The following is a 20,247-nucleotide window of genomic DNA, read 5'->3' as shown; positions in this document are numbered from 1 at the left end:
TATTGGTTTGGGGGGGCTGGTGGAAGAGGGGCAGCTACTTGAAGATGTCAACTTGAACTTGAATTTGGGTTCATTTCTAACTTACCCTTTGAAGGAGGCTGTTGCTTAGTATTTGCCTTGTGTTTGTCTATGGGTATTCAAGTGAGCTAAAAGTAATCATGGACTTGTGAAGTGGTCCGTAGAAATAGAATGAGGAAAGAAAATTCTTGTCTGCTATATGGAATCTGTATAGTGAAAATCTAAGTGCCTGTGGAGTTCCAGGAGAAAACTGGAGAAGTCTGAAAATGAAGAATCTTCATTACCATGTCACATTTCATCAGTAGAAATATTATCCCTATTAGACTAAATTTAAACACTGTAAATACTTGTCAGGCCCTGTGAGAAGTTGATGATTGTGGTCTTGCTCCTCTGAAATTTCTTTCAGTGTGAAACCTAGAGCATAACAGATTTCAGCCTCACAAAAATCAGTCTGTCCTTGTCTCAGAGCTATATTTGTTTTCTGGAAAATAATAGTAAAATTAAAAATGGCAAAAGAAAGGGTAGATAAAAATTATCAAATTAGAAGTAATGGCAGTGATGGTAACTAGCCCCTAGTGCGATGATGTGATGAAGTGGCAGTATATGATCCATACCTTCTCCCTAGAGAGTGAGACCTTAGAGAGAGAACCCATCCTGGCCATCTCTTATCATGTATCCACAAGGCAACCCCTGTACATGTGGTACAATAAAGTGTGAATCTGGGAATATATGCATTATAAACCCAGATACCTACATTGGTGGCCTGCTGCCACTGGCCACTGCTGCTACTGGCCAGTAGGAGACTGCTTTTAGCCTTCAGTAACAATTTGTCCAGTCCTGTTTTAGACTGTCTTAAAATAAGAGTAATCACATTGCCATATTAATTAGAATATTAACAAACAAACAAAACCTCTCTTTCGTTTCAATAAAGAAAAATAAAAAGGGATAACCTATCAAATCTCTACAGCGTTTTCCAGAGTGTGGGTTATGTCGTGTTAATAAAGGGATGAATGCTTTCAACATTGTTAAAATAATGGATCTGCAGAAATAGTTTTTGTTAACATCTGGACCTTCTAACTGAATTTCTGCTTGGTTTTTTTTAATATGAGATTGCTTTGGTTTTATAGCGGTAGTTTTTGTACCTAAACTGGTAAAAAGAAATGTGTTTGTATTTTCTTAGGACTAAAAAGTAGTGATGTTGGCTTTAAAGTCCTATGCACAGGCAGTACTTTCCTAACAGTGTCTGGCATTGATCTGCTCTGTTCAGTTTCAAATTGCTTTACAGTTACTAAGGAATGTCCTCACAGCCCACTAACAGAGCAGTGTGTTTGTATCCTGAGGAGTTAGTCTTGATTAGTCGTGTACGATGTATAACAACTAACAATTTACCAGAATTAAGATAATAGGACCGAATTCTCTTTTAATCCATACTGGTATAATCCCACTGATATCAGTCAGGTTCAATATAAATACGAGCAGAAAATTGGCTTTAGATTAAAAGTGTCTGAAACGCTTAGGAATTTGTTCTGGAAAATTAAAAATAAGGACTAATGAGTTAACCTTTTATATCATTACTTGTTAGCTTTTGCGTCAAGAGAAATGGTGAACAATGGTGAACAATATTAAAACACTCACCAGTTGAAACTGGTGAGTGTTTTAATATTGATGCTTGTCCTTATCTTTCAGTTGATTTATTGGCAGATCCTCCTCTTAGTGAAGTTTGGATAGAATCTTTTTTGTTGTTGCTTCAAATATTCTAATGTATTAGCATTTTTTCATACATTTGCTGCCTGAAGCATACATTGAGTGCCTGAAGCTAGTTTGCTGCTTCTGTTTTAAGTAGCATTTCCAAATCTTGCATGCTGTATTACAAATACAAATTTGCATTCGATGTCATTTTATCATCTTGACAGCCTCCTAATCTACTGTGTTCCTCTGCCTCTATAGAGAATAAGTAGATGGAATTACAAGTTGTTATCCATGGGAAATCATGTAATGGTGTAATTAACATTAGTAGAACAGCTAACAATAATGACAATATCCAAAAACTCCGGAAAGAATCCTTAAAATTATGTTGCAGTTTTTATCTTTCTGAGAAGGAAAATAACCCGAGGTATTTATAGTTTGAAAACACTTGATTTTAGTTTTTCTTAGATGTTAAGGTAAATATGTTTGTACTTGTGCACTTCCAATATGATGGATTTTGTGCTGTACAGAAAATGATTATACAAAATACCAAAGTAATAATATGATAATTTTAGATCCAAATTAATTAGCACATATGCAGTTAGGGTTTCAGATTAAGTACATGCTGTCTTAATGTGTTGGATCTTCAGGGTTCACAATTAGCATATCCTCCAGCCAGTGCAAGCAAGATACGGGGTTGTTGGCTTGCCTGATGCTGCTGAAAGCAGTAAATGCCCCTGAGCAGAAAACAGCAGAGATTGTTGCATTCCATTATTGCTTAGACTGTTTTACATCTTCTTCTTTAAAGCATATGTAAAAATATTTCTTTAAAAAGTAAATGGGCTATTATATATGTGCTCAGATGGAGATATTCTATGACAGATAAAGAAGAGCAGATAATTTTGAATATTTGGAATTGACCATGAGAGAAAAAAAAAATCACACTTTATAACAATTAATGCAGTTACTGTGTTCCCAGTGCATAAGCTGAAGATTTCCGTCTTGTCATAGAGCATTGACTATGCTCTATGACACATACAGGCCAAGAGTGTATCCCACCAAATATTGGCCACATGATTTTTCATTTAGTTTTATACATTATTTTTTTTTTGTGAACAGTTATTTGTTATGAAGCTTGTAGGAACAAAAAGGTCCTAGAGTATGTTTTAGAAAGCAGTTCCTTCTGGATATTTCTCTGATACTTTTTTTTTTCCTTTCTTCAGTGGTAGCTATTCCAACTTGCCTTTCAAATTTAAGTTGTGAATTGGCATTTCACCCTTACAGTAAAATCTTCACCAATCGTTCCAAAATACAGGAAAAAGTAAATGAGAAAATCCTGGATTTGTGAATTTGGGGGATCAAAGATAAGCACATTTTCAGAGATGCTCTTTTTGTCCATATTTAAAGGATCTTGTTAGCAGTAGGATTGTAAGACTGAACTGAAATGCTTATCACACATTAAGTTTTGTAAGGGTCACTTGTGGTCACTTACTGGTTTATGGTATTTCAGTGATCTGACTGGGCATTTACCTGATCTTCAGCAAATCTGAATACATGAGTAAGATGCCCAGGGAGCTGTTCCTGCAACTTGAATGTTTTGGGATGGTGGCTGTATTGAAAACATATTGAAGTTCTGTTTATCATTTTTAAAAACAAATCACTATAGTTTGTTATCCTTACAGGAATTCCAGTTATAATTTATTCTTGGTTTGCCATGTTCATGGAAAAAAAGGAAAGACACAATACTCCATATTATGTTTCATAAGTTGTTGGTTTTCAAATCTTGGCATTTTATTGTTGCACATGCTTTAATGCAGATCAGACATTGTTTCCTTATTTTCCTTTAAGATCTTGAGGTGCTATTTTTTAAGTGTCTCCTGCAGCGGATGTCAAGACTGAGGGGGAATCTTATCAATGCTTATAAGTACTTCAAGGGAGGGTGCCAGGAGGATGGGACCGGTCTTTTTTCAGTGGTGCCCAGTGATAGGACAAGGGGCAACGGGCACAAACTTGAGCATAGGAAGTTCCATCTAAACATGAGGAGCGACTTCTTTACTTTGAGGGTGGCAGAGCACTGGCACAGGCTGCCCAGAGTGGTGGTGGAGTCTCCCACTCTGGAGACATTCAGAACCCACCTGGGTGCCATCCAACTGTTGTAGGTGACCCTGCTCGGGCAGGGGGGTTGGACTAGATGATCTCCAGAGGTCCCTTCCAACCCTGACCATTCTGTAATCCTTGACATAGATCTTCTTATCTTAACTATATCGTAGTTTAATAGTGGTCGGTACTGGGTAGGTTTTTAAAACATTGAAATAATGAAGCTTATTACACACATACTTGCAGCTACTCCTTTAGGTAAAATAAATTACCGAATGAAAAGATAATATATATAGGGTCACATTAGGTATGGATTTCATTTCATTTGCATCCGCATAAATCACATACAACTCAATTGAAGTGAATAAATTTACAACAGTGTAAAACTCTTTTAATTGAGATCACAGTCTGGTCTGGGCTTCTCAGATTCTCAGAGGAAACTGGAAAAGGGAAATCATTAACTTCAAAATACACCTCACTCGAAGAATATTAACTGCATCAGGCAAAGCATCTTAGTGTTTCATGTATGCATTTTGTCTTTCTGTTAATATTGATTTTAGAGTTTGAAAAAAGTATTTCCTGTTGTACAAAAGAAAATATAAAGTTCATCAGGTCTGATCCTGTGATTTTTGAAGCCAACAATAAGAGTTGACTCTCTTTTTGGATCAAACCCAGAATTCTAGTAAATGTAAGGTTTGCCTTGCCTTCCACTCCTGCCAAATTAGGTCTGGGAGTTAGTGCTGAGGCTGAGCTGATCATTGGAGTCAAGTGTCGAGTATCCTATTCAGGAAAAAACAAATTTAAGAGCAACTTGCAGTTTGTCGTAAGTACACAGGAGTTGGCAACTAAATTCTCTGTTCTGTGAAAATTATTTGAACTTACTAGAATGTTTGAGCTGTGTGCCAAGAAATTCAGGTAGTGCCATGCTCTGCTTTCAACTGCACATAACTATATCCTGGCCTGTGTCTGCAATAGTGTGGCCAGCAGGACTGGGGAAGTGATTGTCCACCTGTACTCGGCACTGGTGAGGCCCCACCTCGATCAGTGTTTTCAGTTTTGGGCCCCTCCTACAAGACAGACGTTGAGGTGTTGGAGCGTGTCCAGAGAAGGGCAATGAAGCTGGTGAGGGGTCTGGAGAACAACTCTCATGAGGAGCAGCTGAGGGAACTGGGGGTGTTCAGCCTGGAGAAAAGGAGGCTGAGGGGAGACCTTAATGCTCTCTACAACTACCTGAAAGGAGGTTGTAGCGAGGTGGGGGTTCATCTCTTCTCCCTAGTAACAGTGATAGGACAAGAGGAAACGGCCTCAAGTTGTGCCAGGAGAGCTTTAGATTGGGTATTAGGAAAAAGTTCTTCACAGAAAGCGTTGTTAAGCATTGGAACGGGCTGCCCAGGGAAGTGGGGGAGTCGCCATCCCTGGAGGTATTTAAAAGACAGGTAGACGTGGCGCTTAGGGACATGGTTTAGTGATGGACTTGGCAGTGCTAGGTTGATGGTTGTACTGGATGATCTTAAAGGTCCCTTCCAACCTAGACAATTCTATGATTCTATATGTGACTTCTGTCATACATTTTGTTAAAATAAAAAAACCTTAAAATTTGTTACAATCAAATGCAAAAATTATCATGAAGGAAAGAGTACATCAGTTCAAAAGTGATCAAAAGCTATAATAAATAATTGTATTTTGCTCTTTTGGTTGATATCTTGGGAATTGGAATGGAGTATCTTTATGGTTTATGGGAAAGAGAAGCCTTCTTAAAGTATTTTGAGAAAGGTATTGCTTGTGTCCCACCACAGCAAATCTAAAGGCATTACAGATTAAACTGGCAAGAGGAAAAGTGAGTCTTGTGAACTAGAGCAAATACAATACAGTATTTATATGCTTAAGAAATGGGAAAAATAAGGTTGTTGCCATTCAGTTATTGGTGAATAGAATAAAACCCATCTGTTTACGTGAGTAGATAATATTAACTAGTGCAGAGGAACAGCATACCATCTCTCCCCTAAGTGGTTAGCAAAAGCATCTGACATAGGGGCTTGAAGAAGTTTTCTGCACTGGGCTACAAAATTTCCATCCCAGATGAATGTACAGCATTTCCAACTAAATGTGGTTGGAAATCACACATGAGGAATCCAGAGGCTTTTCTGAGATTTGCCTGTCAAGGCAGTCATTTTTTGCTCGCTTCACACTTTTCTTCGTTACAAGAGGGAATATTCCTTAAGAATATTGAACCTTGGGGGGGGGGGAAGTATTTCCATGTGGAACTGTGGATGGAGTGTGTGGGATAACAGTTAGGAGAGGCCAGTCCTGAAATAATAATTCCTAACGGGGTCGACTCAAAGCCTAATACCACATTTCCAAAGTTTTATCTTGGTCATTGAGAGGGCTCCTATTCTAGTGAGGGAAAGTCTTGATGTTAGAGGAGAGACATCAGATTTTTTTTAAAACTTCTCCTAATCTCTTCTGAAGAAACTTCTTTATTAACTCTGGAAGAAATAAACATCGTATCAGCTTAGGTGGAATGCTCCACCACAATACTGTCAGCCTTGCTGTACATATACAATAAAGTTTGGGCTGTGTTTACACCTTTTGTGACTGGTTGGGGTTGTGGGTTTCTCTGGAGAAAAAAAAAAAAAGCTTGCAATTTAAGAGTGCTAATCCCATCGCTTCTGAACTTGTTTGGAGCTCCTGGAACATTTCCTGCTTTGCAATTCTATCAAAAAACAGTTAGAATCTGGCTAACTACGTAATTTCTACACCAATGCTGTTAGTACTAAGTGACAGCTAATTAGTTGCTTTCCTGACTTGATTGTTTGCCTTTGTGACACAGTGTGACAGGCTCTTATTTACGCTCATGTTTACAACCTGTAAACATGTTTTGTTACCTGTAAGCCATAGCTTGACATTTATATGAAACCCATCGATTTCTAGTGGACAATTCTGATATTTATTTATTTTTTTTTAAATCTAGGTTACATATCCCATTCCTTCAGAACAATGAGATACTACTGAATAAATGCCATAGTGCCAAAAGTGAACGAACGCGCTCTCCCAAAAAGCCCGGGCATTTTCAGTGACACCTCCAAGGGATGTCTCTGTTCAAACATTCGTAGATCTTCCCACATGGAGATTATCTACCTTCTCCCTTCCCCGCCCACCCCTCCCTTATCCCTTTGGTGCAGCATCTGGGCACGAAGCGTAATTATATTGAGGAGTTTTAGAGTCGATGTCTTCATACAACTGCTAGATAAACTTCTAAGGTTCAGATACTACTTGGAGTCAGCCAGTGTGGGAATGAGATGTGGAAGTCAACCGTTAACTGAATAAAACTGGAGGCTATTTAATAGTAACTGAAAATTCTTGGAAATATACTTTCTGTAGGCATGTTTGCAACTAGCCCTCTGTTCTCTTTTGACCAAAAAGATTCAGATTTAGAAATGCAAGGGTGAAGTACATTTCACATTATCCTCTACTTGTTGCTGTGGCAACATAGATGCAGAATTTTAAAAGCAAACATTTCTCAGCATTTGGGATAGATAACATTTTGTGTCTTCTTGCTGTTTCAGTTTGGGAAATAGAATTATGATTCATCAAATTCTTATAATTATCACACGTTCACTTGAAATATAATGTATGTTTTATATTATGTTTGTGTAATGATTTATAAATGAGTAAAAAGGGTGATCCCTACTTGCTCGGGAATGCCTCATAAATGAAAGGTTTGCTATTACAGCAAAAATTATAATCTCTGTTACTAGAGCTTTGGTAAATAGTTTAATGCATTGGGAATTCTTGAGAACAGTGAGATGAAGACCTGCCACTTTAAAAACTCCCTTGCCTTAACTGCTTTCTAACTCCGGTAGTCAAAAGCTGTTAAGCTTTAAGTGCTCTGTCATATTTGTGGGCTTTTATAGCAAAGAGTAGAGCAGACAGCGGTGCTGATGGAAAACAATGGTAGGTAGACTTAAAGTACTATAAAGCATAGAGACAATTGTATGTAATGCCTGGAATTGAAACCTTTTTGAATGAAATGATCGGCCATATGTGCCACCCTTATGGACCCTGTAAGAAGAAGAGAAGAAATGTACCCTATTGCTAACTGTGCATGAAATTGCAGTGTTAGAAGATATTGACCAGATGTTTCAATCTCAACAAATAGCTTGTTATGTGACTGAGTGAAAATCTCTCTGCTGCTTTGATCACGTACACCTTAAAGGAAGAAGTAATTTAATAGAGGCTGTCAAAGTTCATCATTGTCAATAAACTTTGACTTGACCTTTGGCATCTGTTTTTGATACTATTGCTGATAGAAACTGATAGGCAGCTGTTTACAGTTTGTGCCTTATGAGTTCTGTGCTGCCAGACGACGAGAGAAATCTCTTCACTTGTGGATTTTTTACTGTCATTCGGAGTGTGGGTGTTTCATTCTTCTAGCAGGGAAGGGAGAGTGACACATGCACACATTTTGGAAAGGAAGATTTGGTTTAAGGTTATAGATATGCAAAATCATATGCGAAGTATCCTAAAATGTCAGTTTGCAACAATATCAACTTCACTTATACTTTAGTACTTAAATACATATACAGTGTTTTACACTGGAGAATTTTAAGGCATTTTTAAAATGCTTATCAGTCTTCCCTGTATTTCTATGAAGCGAGTGCTAATTCGTTACAGGTAGAGTAGACTGAGGTACGGTTAACCGTAACGTACAGTTGCCCAATGAGTCTGTCTTACTGTACCCAAGTACCGTGTTCCATTTTCACATTGTTAATATGCTTCCATTAATAGCTTAACACCACAGCTTCTAGTCACAAAGCAACAAGACTTTTTTTTGTTTTTATTAGCCACTGCCATGTTTCACACAGTGTTTGACAAGGCAGCCAGTACCTTTGAGTTCTTTTACTGACGAAGATACTCTCAAACCTTACTTTGTACCTAGCTTTGTAATATTAGCAAATTTCTTAATAAACAGCTGTATATGCTGATAACACAGAAGACTCCCAAGTAAACCTGGAATTCTTACCATTGTGATAACCTTCACGTAACTGTTATCCGAGTGATGGAGAAATGGCATGACCAACCCTGTTTTGTAGGTGTATCATCTTTTACCTGGTTTGGAGAAGGGATTAAATTCATGTTGTGGAAGGGGAAAGGCAGTGGCACAGCAGATCAATCAACAAGGAGCTGGTTGGCATCTCAGGTTCTGTGCTTCAAATGGGACACAAGGCCAGCTGCAGTCTCAGTTATGTGCCTTGTAATGTCTTGCAGGAGACATTCTGCCTTTGGCCTCAGATAACATATACTGAACTCCAGAAGCGAGGCTACAGCACTTCAGGTATTTGAGGCAGAGCTGTAGCATTATAAATACAAGATAAGAGGGTGATGGAGTAAGGAATATTGGAATTAGGTGCCTAGACTGGCCAGTATTTAAGGGGTGCAATAAAAGAGAGAGAGGTAGCTTTTGGCTACGTTTAAATTTTGCAACGTGGCTACTCCATGTTTAGTTACAGAAAATACACTCGTATTTCCTTGTACAGCAGAAGCTTACAAACTAGACTGAAAATAAAACAGTGGACAAGCAGATGAAGAGGAAAAAGGAAAGAATAGGAAATGGAATACAAAAGAATAGCAGCACTGTAAATAGTTATTTGGATTATAGATTTTAAGAGGCAGTTTGTTAGCTTTGTGTTTTTGAAAGTAGAAGTGAATGAAGTACTGCTCCTGGATGATTAATGTTTTGATAGACATTTTAATTTGAAAAGCTATAGCGAAACACAACTTGTGGCACTGCACTAAAACTGATAGATATTCCTGTGCAGAGATTTGGACAGTACATGTTGAACCAAATCCTGATAAGATTTAGATTTTGGTCTCAGTGCAAGGCTTTAGCTAGTCTTTTCCTTTAAAAAACGTTATCGCTTTTATATCATTTGACTGGAAGTTGCTTGAGGGTGTTGTCATGCATTTTAACAATATCACTTCCTCATGCAAGATTTGGCAGCTTCAGCTAATGGTGGAAGAATTACTGTGCAGGACATGGGACTCCTTTTTGCAAGCCTGCTTTTATAAAGATAAGCTTATTTTTTCCTTTTTCATTTTTTTTCTTATATGGCCATTATGTGATAATAGCTGTTGCATTCTTTAGATGTTGATCAATGAAAAAAGAAAAAGGAAAAAAAGATTGCAAAGGTGTTGGAACAAAACTGTAGTATCTCATCTGTTTTCCAGGGTCTTGATACTGTATTCTGAAAACAATGATTCTGGAGTAGGGATACTGAGTCTGCTTGGGATGGAGTTAATTTTCTTCGTAGCAGCCTGTATGGTGCTGTGCTTTAGGTTTCTCATCAAAACAGTGTTGTTGAACCCAGCAATGTTTTAGCTATTGCTGAATAGTGCTTGCACAGCATCAAGACCTTCTCTGTTTTTTCAGTCTGTTGCCCTGGCAAGTAGGCTGTGGGGTGGGAAAGAGGTTGGGAGGGGACACAGCCAGGCCAGTTGACTCCAGCTGACCAAAGAGGTAGTCCAGGCCGTATGGAATATGGTCAGCAATAAAACCATCGGGGGCAGGGAGGGAGGGGGAGATTTTCCAAGGTAGCTATGGCTCAGAGGCTGGCTGGGCATTGGTCTGCTGGTGGGAGGTGGTGAATGATTGCCTTTGCATCATTTTGTCTTGGCCCATGCGGTTTTTATTTACTGTTGCACTTCCAATTCTCTCCCCCATCCCCCCAGAAGGGAGGATTGAGAGAGCGACTGGGTGGGAGGCTTAGCTGCTGGCTGGGGCTAACCCACCATGGTAGGGATTTTAAATGGTACAGAATGTGTAATGGTAATACAATATTGCATTCTAGTTGTGCTTGAGGTGTATCACACGATTCACGAGAAATAAGTGAGCTCACTTGGAACAGTGACACTAATGTCTTTTTTTAGGATTGTTTTGCATATTGTCAGGTTTTTGTGGTTTTAAGATAGATATAAAATGATTTGGGGTTTGATTCCACTTATTTTATCTGGTTTTCTAAGATGAGGTGTGATTTCTTTTAGCATCTAAAATATTTCTAAAAGTATTCATAAGAGCTTTTCAATGGACTGTGTATATAATTGGTGATGGGACGTGTCCTAGGGGTACAACAGACTGGTGAAACCTTCTGAAAAGTCTATGGACTCATTCTAAAATTCAGAACGTAAAAATAAGAGATACTCCAAATAGTGCTGTATAAAAAGAAGCCATTTCTGTTCTGATTTACTAAAAGGAGTGCTTCATGAGTAGTTGCTAACATTGTTTCATTTAGATTTTAGCAAGCATGTTAAGTCTTAGCTAATTTTAGGTCTTTGGAGTCCTCTCCTCTGCAAGCTGCAATTTAAAGTAAGATCAGATTTGGCAGATCATGCAGAGAAGAGTCCAGCTTCAAATAACACACTTCAGATGCACTTCAGATGTCTGTATTCAGTGTTAATGAGTTTTGAAGATCCTTCACTGTGAAGGGGCATAACGCTTCCTGTTGTGTTGTCAGTTCCCAAGCATTTAGGATTCAAGTCTACAGCTGAAAGCTCCTCTGTGCAGAAGGTATGTCAGTCTAAGCAAAGCTTCCTATGCTTTGGCATTGTTAGTTTAAGATGACTGACAGATGTGGAAATGCATTACTGGCTGCAGCTTTAAAAAAGAATTCAGGAGCTAAGGAGTTCGGGTGGAGAACAATGTGTGACTGATAGCGAATGTCTCCGTCAGCCTCCTTGTACTGATTATCAATGTTGTCCAGTTAACAGTGACACTTACAGCAAAGCATAGCATTGGAGTAAAATGAAATAATTTCTGAAGGATCTTTGTTTCAGTCAGAGGACTATAGAGCTGCCTTAAGCTTTGTCAGTATGATGTTTTTTTTTAAGTCTTGTGGGATTTTGTACTGAGACCCAGCAGTAGCAAACTCTCCTTTTGGCAGGGGAAGTATCTTTGCAACTGGAGAGAGTGAGGTAAATTAGATCAACTATTTAGGTTTGTTACTTTTTGCCTTTCAAGTAGAGGTCCTACTCTACAGTGAACTTCGCAGGAACAGCAAAGAAAAGCTTTAAATGCAGATCAAGTGTTGTGATATAGAATACTGGACTCTGCCCCTGTTGCAGAAGTATGGCATTCTCAAGCGAAATAGGATAAGTTTGGGAAATACAAATCAAAGAAGACGTTTCTCTCCCTTTTTTCCTTTAATTCTTTAAGACCACTGATTTTCTTTCACATAGTATGAAGGGGCATTTTTTTATTTTTCGGGTGTAAGACACCATTCAGGTAACTCTGTCATCTCATCTTGAATATCCTTCTCAAAAGAGAGCATTCAGTAGCCACTCAAAGTCAAGTCCCTTCTAGTGTTGGAAGAAGTGCTTCTAGAAGGGCTTCTGTAACTCAGAGGAAAGGTTATTTCCAAAGTCATTTTCTGATCAGACAAAAGGGGGAGATTGGTGTACCCCATCTTGAGTCTGAGGAGGTGGAAGAGTGGGACATAGTTAACTCCTAGCAGTCTCACGAGGTCACAATTGAGTCTTCAGAAGTTTTACTTGTTACCAGGTTTTCTTGGCGTCTCAGCATATTGCAAGAAAAGATGATGCTGTTCTCTGCAATGGCCACCCACTCCCTGGAACGCAAAGGTTCTTACACTTCTCTGATAGCTAAAGCATACCAAAGAGTTCACCCTGTTAACTCTGATCATGAAAAAACACTTGAACAGATACTCCTACTACTGTGAGCCCAAGTTAGACTCATGAAAATAAGGACAGAAGCATTCTGTCACTCTCTAGTGTATCCTTGAGTGGCCAGCATGCGGGCTTTGGTCTTTGATCATAAGAACTACTGTGCCTGTGTAGGGATAGGGTAATCCAATATTAGATGATGGTTATTTTCAAATCAGCCTAATTTTAAGACAGAGTTACGCTAAAGGCAAGAAATACATTTTAAAAAAATGTTAATAATTGCTTTTAGTTTACCAGGGTGCATACGACAAAAATGTAAGCGAATGCAATCTGTTTAACTCAAGAGAACATCTGAAAGGTGTTCTATTTCCCGTGCTCCTTCCTCTGTCACAGATGCTTATCCTAACTGTGAAAAGGTCAGGGCCTGTCCTTGTGTGTACCTGATGGCCAAGCTGCGTTGACAGAAGAAAACGTTAGGATGGAGAAACACGTTAGATGTCATAAACCACTCTAGATTTTGAGTTTCCTTTGTGGTATCCCACTCCTGAGGCTGTCTTGTTCTTTCATGAGAAGTTCCTACTTTTGACACTTCTGTCTTTGAGCCATTAACAGCCTCAGATTCCCTTGGGTGACGGTGAGGATTCATGGTGTGGCCAGGTGCCAACCTCTCCTGACCAGACTGTCAATACCGTTAGTTAATAGCTGCCTCACTGCTTGGCCAAACCCTAGATAATTAACTCATTATGCTAGTGCCTGCTGAGCTGGGTCATTTTCCGTTTCTGTCTAGCGTCTTTTTCATTCAATTAAATCTTGTATTCGACATAAATCTATAAAATGAATTTGCAGTTTATATAACCATATACGTGGCATTAATGTGTGCGGTTTGTTACTGGCCTTCATTTGCTATTGGATATAATGCTGCATGACTTTTTCTCGGTGATAAATGTCTGGTGATGACTGACCCTTGTTCCCATTTGGAGTATTTTAGCCAAAATGTTGCTAATAACAACGGTGTGTGAAGTGGCCCATAGAAGCCTGTTATTTCCATATCAAATGATTCAAAATTAACTCCAATCCAGGGTCAAATTTTTAAAAAAGTGCTCCAGAGTCTACCTTGAAGATGTTATTTTGTCTCTCGTTTTTTCACACGTATGCAAAAAATGCCTGCTGTGACTCATTCCACTAGGCTCAACTTCAGTGGTATACCACAGAGGTATTTCTATAGTTCAGTTTCATCTAGTTTGTAATGTGATGTCTGGTTTTTGCCTTTACTAATATGTAGCCTTTTAGCTGAGGAAAGGAGGAGTTCTGCAACTAGCAACACCTCACCACCATTATTGTGGGAATCTGCGGGGATAACTCCAAGAAGCTGGGAGTATTTGTAACTGGAGATCTGTGATGAGAAGATCTTTCCAGAAACACTGCTGAACTACTTTTCCATCTTCCTCAGTGTTGCTTAACTTAGGTCAGATGTTCAAATGAAAATAATATCTGTATAGTGGGAATATTCCCCCACCATATAATACCTGTGAGTATGAGCAGAACCACTGCTTGTGGAAGAAGTGGTCTGCACAATATGGAGAGGTTCATCTCAAGAAATCCTAGGTTGTGATTTCTGATTCTCGAGAATAATTTCACTTACATTTAAAGTAAGGATTGTGATAGTTATATATGGCATATATCACATCTGAATTCAAACTGAGCTTCTGCCAGTAGCCAAAACTGTGATACTTGAACAGAAACTCTTTTTTTCAGAGATGTATGTGAAATATTACTTATTGCTGCTCCAAATGTTGTCAGACTTTATATATAAAGGATGGAAAAGTTGTGTCATTTGATAAAACGGTGTAAGCAATGGTGCAGTTTGAAGTCTTACATTTCTTGAGGAATTGTTGGGGTTTGATGCTTTGATAAATGCTGTTCATAGTGATCCCTGTTAATTCTTGTGATTTGTCAGAGTAAGGCATGCTTTTCAACATGGGACACAAGGCTTCGGGTACTTCCTATCGGTGTGGAAATTGGTTCTATACTTGCTTACAGTAGGTCACAACATCTTTAGTCTTGTCAAATAATCTGTTCTGCTTAACCATACCTTCAAATAGAAGAGATTACTGTTCCTAAGACATTCTAAATGAACACTGTGCAAATAGGCATTATGTATGTGCAAATGTATATAAAATACAGGGATATCATAGATAATCCTCTTGTTAGGGTTTTTCTTAATTTATATTAATTTAGAGTGATATGGAATAGATTAGCAGAGCATATGTAGGGTGCATGTCGTGAATGAGAGATTGAACGCTGCCACTGTCTGTCGACACAATTTTTTTTGTCCTTAAATTTTATATATCTTTAACTGCTGCAGGAAAGAGGTCTTGCAACTTTTGTCCACCTTTGCGTTATTAATGAAGACTTTTACATGATTCAAGAATTATATTTTTTTTCTCCTCTGAAGCTGGAAGTAATAAAGATGTGACTAAGCATGTATTTGCAACTCAGTTACTTGACCTTTCTACAACCTGCAGCTACCACTAATGCTGCTTTCTAATGGAGACATTATCGTTTATTTAAATCTTGATTAGGAAACAATTATAAGTAGGGTTTTAGTATAGCAGTAAATTGATGTAGCCTTTAATTCATACTATAGATTGAGTGGATAAGCTTTCTGACTGTAATTAGAGTGAATTATAACGACTTCAGTTGGTTGACTCACCACCAGCAGAGTAGGGACTATGATTGTTGCTTCACATTTATTTTTTTAGTTCACTCTTGATTTTATGTTGCTGCTAAATGCTATTTTTTGATTTAGTACAAAATGGAATTACATTTACAGTTGAATGATACATAGTTTGTATGAATAAAAGAGGAGCTTTATGAAATAACCTGGCACCTTAGCAACACCATGCAGCTACGCTCTTTCTTTACAATTCAAGTGACAGAACTGCTCTCAATAAAGTTGGAGATACATATTTTCATGCGTGGTTTAACAATGTAAATGGGAAGCATTTGCTTTTTTGCATATAATTAAATGGTAGACACAAATGGTTATTTTCAGTACCACTTTTTTTTTTTTTACATATTGTGAATGTTGCACAATGTTTCTTCTTAGGTTTCTCAAACGTATTGTTTTCCTTATGTGCTATCTCTGGGCTTTGTTGCTTTCTTTTCTTTTCTTTTCTACAAATTTTCTTTGAAGATACCATAGGTTGCTTGATTAAATGTAAGTGTAGGGGTATCTCCTTTGAGCAGGGGAACTTCTCTTGAAATACCTTATAAGAACATAGTAATCCACTTTATTTGATAGTGAACTACGTGCAAGTTAAGTTTTACGTTAGGTATTAAGCACTTGATGGGATCATTAAGGGTAATTTTTTTATTCTTTGCTGACCTTCCCTCCCCTGATGTCCTAGATGTTTTTTAGTTCAGGCATAGAAGTGTTCTCTATCTCTTGCTCTGTACGCATAGAATTAAATATGGTGAGCGGAAAGAAAAAAACAGCAAAAAATAATATACCAGGCATGCTAACTGTGTATTTGTTCTTTGTTTTTGTTTTTCCTGTCAATCTGCAGTGGATGATTCAGAGCCCTTACAAAGCTGCAACTTTCTTTGGGTGTATTGGCAAAGATAAATTTGGAGAGATCTTAAAGAAGAAGGCTGAGGAAGCTCATGTGGATGCCCATTACTATGAGCAGAGTGAAGAGCCAACAGGAACCTGTGCTGCCTGCATCACTAGTGATAACAGGTCAGGGGCCTTTGATATTTTCCTAATAAATGTAGTTGGCATAGTGTGTGAATCCCAACTTGTTTGGACTATTTGGCCTTGAAAAACTGTGATTTGAATGATAAAGCAAGTATTAGCACCAGTTTGAGACAATACAGGACTGCCCGGTTCATAGTTTGGAGCTGGACAGTATTAATATACTTTTAGAGATACAACAGCAGTTGTATTACAGCAGAAAAGTGTAAGATAATAATACACTACTTTCTGAACTTTATAGCTTCCAGTTGCTCTGGAGAGAGAAAATATGTGGGAGACAAAAGCTGGTTTGCAAGTATGTATATGCAGCCTATGTGAAAGCTGATTGGCATGTAAGGCGTGTTCTTGATTGGCAAATGAGGAATATACTTCAGGTGATAATGTGTTTAAAGAAGATGGGTGTCAGCATATAGCCTGATTGAAAGGGTTAATTTGACTTTATACAAGAGGAAGAAAAGAAGCAAATCTTTTTTGCTGGTTTTGAGGAGTTCATCTAATAACTGTAATTCTGTATGTCTATATCTTAACAATTTCATCTGAATTTTGTCTTCCATGTTTTCGTTTGCTACTTTTTTTAGATGGTCTTTGCTATATAAAAAAATCACTTCTCTAGAACTCTATTCAACTTTTCTTCTGTTTGTAGACTATGAACAATCGCCTTTGTGGTATTTTTGTATGGTTTCAAAGCATTCCATAAGTAAGAACTCATTTTATAGAGTGATTTGTTTTGGGTATTGTAATGAAACTAATAAAAAACAGGAAATTCAGAAAGAGATAATGAAGGCAATAGGCATTTATCTTGAGCACGGCCCTCTGCTTTCTTCTTTCTCCCTCCACTCACAACACTTGAACTTATGTGCTACTGCTTTGCTGATTACCTCCTGACAATTTTTTTAAGGTTTCAAAACCAGCCAGTCAGGTCTGCCTTAATCTTGAGATGTTACCAGCGTACACCAACCCTCCCTGATTTCTGCCAATATCTGAATTTTCTGATATTAGATATTGAGACAATAATGAAAATGGTATCGGTTACCCTATAGAGTATTTTCTGTTTGGCTCTGAATAAGAGCAAAACATCTGTCATTACCCTTTTTGGTTTCCCTCTGTGGCTTTCAGTGCTGTTGATCCTAAGGAACTGCTTTTTCCCTTTCAAAGCCGTATTAGGAGTTAGTAGAATTTATTAAGGTAAGAGAGCAGTCCCATAATTAAAATCAATACCAAACTGCCTGAGAATTTGGTGAATGTTTTGGTTACAATTAGAAAAAGTCATAGGCAGCAACGTGAACTGACCTGAGAGTCAGAGGAGGGAGAATTTCCCAAATAACATGTGGAACCGTAAAACAATTTTAGTTAGAGTGGACATGTGTTCCAAACCCCTGCAGGACGCAGGGACAACTTTGATATTAGAATAGGTTTTTCAGGGCCACGTCAAGCTGGATTTTGAACATCTGCAAGGATGGAGGTTGTACAACCTGTCTGGGCAACCTGTTCCAGCGTTTGACCGCTGTTCATGACAGAAATGCTTTTGATGATACCCAGTCGGAGTTTTTCTTCTTCCAGCTTGTGTATATTCCTTCTTTTGTCCAAGAATAGTCTTCCTCCATCTTGCCTGTAAGCTTTCATTAGATATTTGAAGACGGCAGGAAAGTCTCGCCTTAAGCACCTCGTTTTAAGGCTCAGCCAAGCCTTTCTTCATTTGTTAAGTGTTCCAGCCCGCTAATAATCTTGATGACCCACTGATGGACTCACTGCATTACGCCAGTGTCTTCCTTGTAATGGAAAGCTCAAAGCTGGACGTGGAACTCCAGGTAAGAGTCTGGAGGCCAGAACAGAGGTTTTCCTCTCTTCTGAGTATATAACTTCCTTTGTCCTGCTGGCTGCATGCTTGCTCACATAGACCAGAATGGGATGAACCTTCCCTGTGTGGGTGCACCGCTGACTTGTGTTCCAAGCCTGGTCCACCAGCACCTCGGGGTCCTTTTCTGCAAAGCTGTGTTTTATCCTGTCAGCATTCAGCCTATATTGTTGCATGGGAGTTATTCCATCCTAGTCGCATGACTTTGCATTTGCCTTCAAGTTTTCTGCCAGCCCAATTCTCCAGGCTCTTGAAGATCCATTGAATGACAGACAGCCCTGTCCTCCAGCTTATCAACCTATCCCTCCCAATTTAATGTCGTACATAATGTCTTACTCTCAGGAATGAATGTACGTACTCAGTGGAGGAAGGAAGTTCATTCATCTTCATCTGGAGTTTTGACATTAATTATGTCTACAGACTTCCCCCTTCATCTCCAGCATCCATATTCAGTTTTTCAAAGAGAAGACAAGCAATAAAGATGTTTCTGCTCTGTGATTCTCTCTCTCTCTTCAGTCACATAGTGTCTGTGTATGCATCCTGTAGCAATCACCATTTCCTACATGACACGATGAGAAACTGAACTCAAGACTGTCAATAAACATGCATCATGAATTCGGGAAAAATATGTGCAACTTTTGTTGTGCGTCTCAATGGAATTTGAAAGTTTAGGTAAAGGTATTCATAAAAATGTCTGCAAATAATTCTTTAACTTATTAAGCAGTATTTTTGGTTTGCTACCATAGAACGCTTTTCTCGCTTAATATCAAATGTTTGCTCAAATACTGGAGACAGCAGCTCCATCTCAGTGGCTGTTTTAGAGCATGCTTGAGAGTGTGCAGCAAGTTCGAGAGATTTATTTCCCTGTTCGAGAGAGAGGAAAAAATGGCCAATGGTGGCTGCTAAAGGCTTTCTTGTGCAAGCCCCCCTCTTCTAGTGAGAGCAAGTTTATTCTCAATCGTTAATTACCCTCTGATTGTTTCTTGGTTTTCAGCATTTTCTATATCTGTAAGAATCACTTCAACCTGGCCCCAGTTGATAACTGTTTATTCACCAGTCTCTTGTGCCGGTTGGGGTACGTGGTAACTTCCTTCTTCAGGCAATTCAGCTTTCTTGTCTCTTTTGGAGGAGTTGGCTAATAGCACTCCTGGTTTTCCCAGTAAGTGAGTGTGTACGTTTATGTTCCAGGTGACGTGATGTGAAGGTTTCTTGTTTCTGCTAAGTCTGTATAGCCTTTTGCAGGAAAGGGTTCAGAGCTAATTTGTGATTACCACTCAGAATTCTCTAGCTTAGCAATACTAATACATTTTGTTTTCTCAGAGCTTTTCAAGAAAATCCTAACACATGATTGAACTCTAAAGTCGTACCTACATTCTGTCATAATCTGTGACTTTGATTTGTGCATTATGTTCGAAATACCCACGTGCACAGTTTCTCCATTAAGCTGTTTGATTTGAAGCGCTCTGGCTGTCTCCAATTACCATATTGCATTGAAAAACCTTCTCTGTGTCCCACATGTTGAACTCAGTGCTGTTAGACTTAAGAGTTTTAATTTGGAAAAGCTTGGTGCTTTGTCTTCAGTGTAACAATCTTATTACGCATCATGTGCAGAGCATCTCTACAGTTGGATGTAGCCACAGAGAGCTGGGTTTACAGTTTCAGGGACATGTGGTAAGTGAAAGGAGACAGAGAGAGAGCCTTTGCTTAGTTTTCTGGAATGTAATTGCTTTTCACTTAGCAACATACATGGACAGACAAGATTTTTCCACCTAGGCCCTTGATGGATATTTAGGGTTTGCCAAACCTGAAAGATCTAATTTGCTTTTTAAGTTTGGTTTACAGAAAATTACCATCGTTATGCACATGTCTGTCTTGGATTTACTTGGTTCTCCGGTGGATTTCTTGTCATTGAAATGATATTCATCAAGAATAAAAATTCTTGCCCTGTTACTTGTACTGCTACACAGGCTTGGTCTATTTGTTTATAATTTTTTTTTTTTTTAATTTTCCAAACTCACGTTAGTTCTTGTTGGCTTTAGGCCTTACAATTCAAGAGATAAGCCCCAAGAATATTCCTGGGATGATATGACACAGAACTGTGCTATGCGTTTCGATATATTCAGAAAAATTTAGTCTAACTTTTTGTTTTCATTTTTAT

The 20,247-nt window shown here is 38.5% G+C and overlaps 1 protein-coding gene across 1 annotated transcript in view; it reads left to right on the top strand.

Moving 5' to 3' along the window:
• Positions 1 to 20,247, top strand: part of ADK (adenosine kinase) — a gene marked incomplete at its 5' end in the record, with an annotated part of 215,792 nt that overhangs the window by 40,746 nt on the left and 154,799 nt on the right. Inside the window, one exon of the mRNA XM_009888664.1 lies at positions 16,047 to 16,219. Coding sequence (XP_009886966.1) covers positions 16,047 to 16,219 — 173 coding nt within the window. The remainder of the gene's footprint in view (positions 1 to 16,046; positions 16,220 to 20,247) is intronic.

Source organism: Charadrius vociferus, unplaced genomic scaffold (genome assembly GCF_000708025.1).
Source record: "Charadrius vociferus isolate BGI_N301 unplaced genomic scaffold, ASM70802v2 scaffold187, whole genome shotgun sequence".
NCBI lineage: Eukaryota > Metazoa > Chordata > Aves > Charadriiformes > Charadriidae > Charadrius > Charadrius vociferus.
This window is presented reverse-complemented; position numbering and strand designations above follow the sequence as displayed.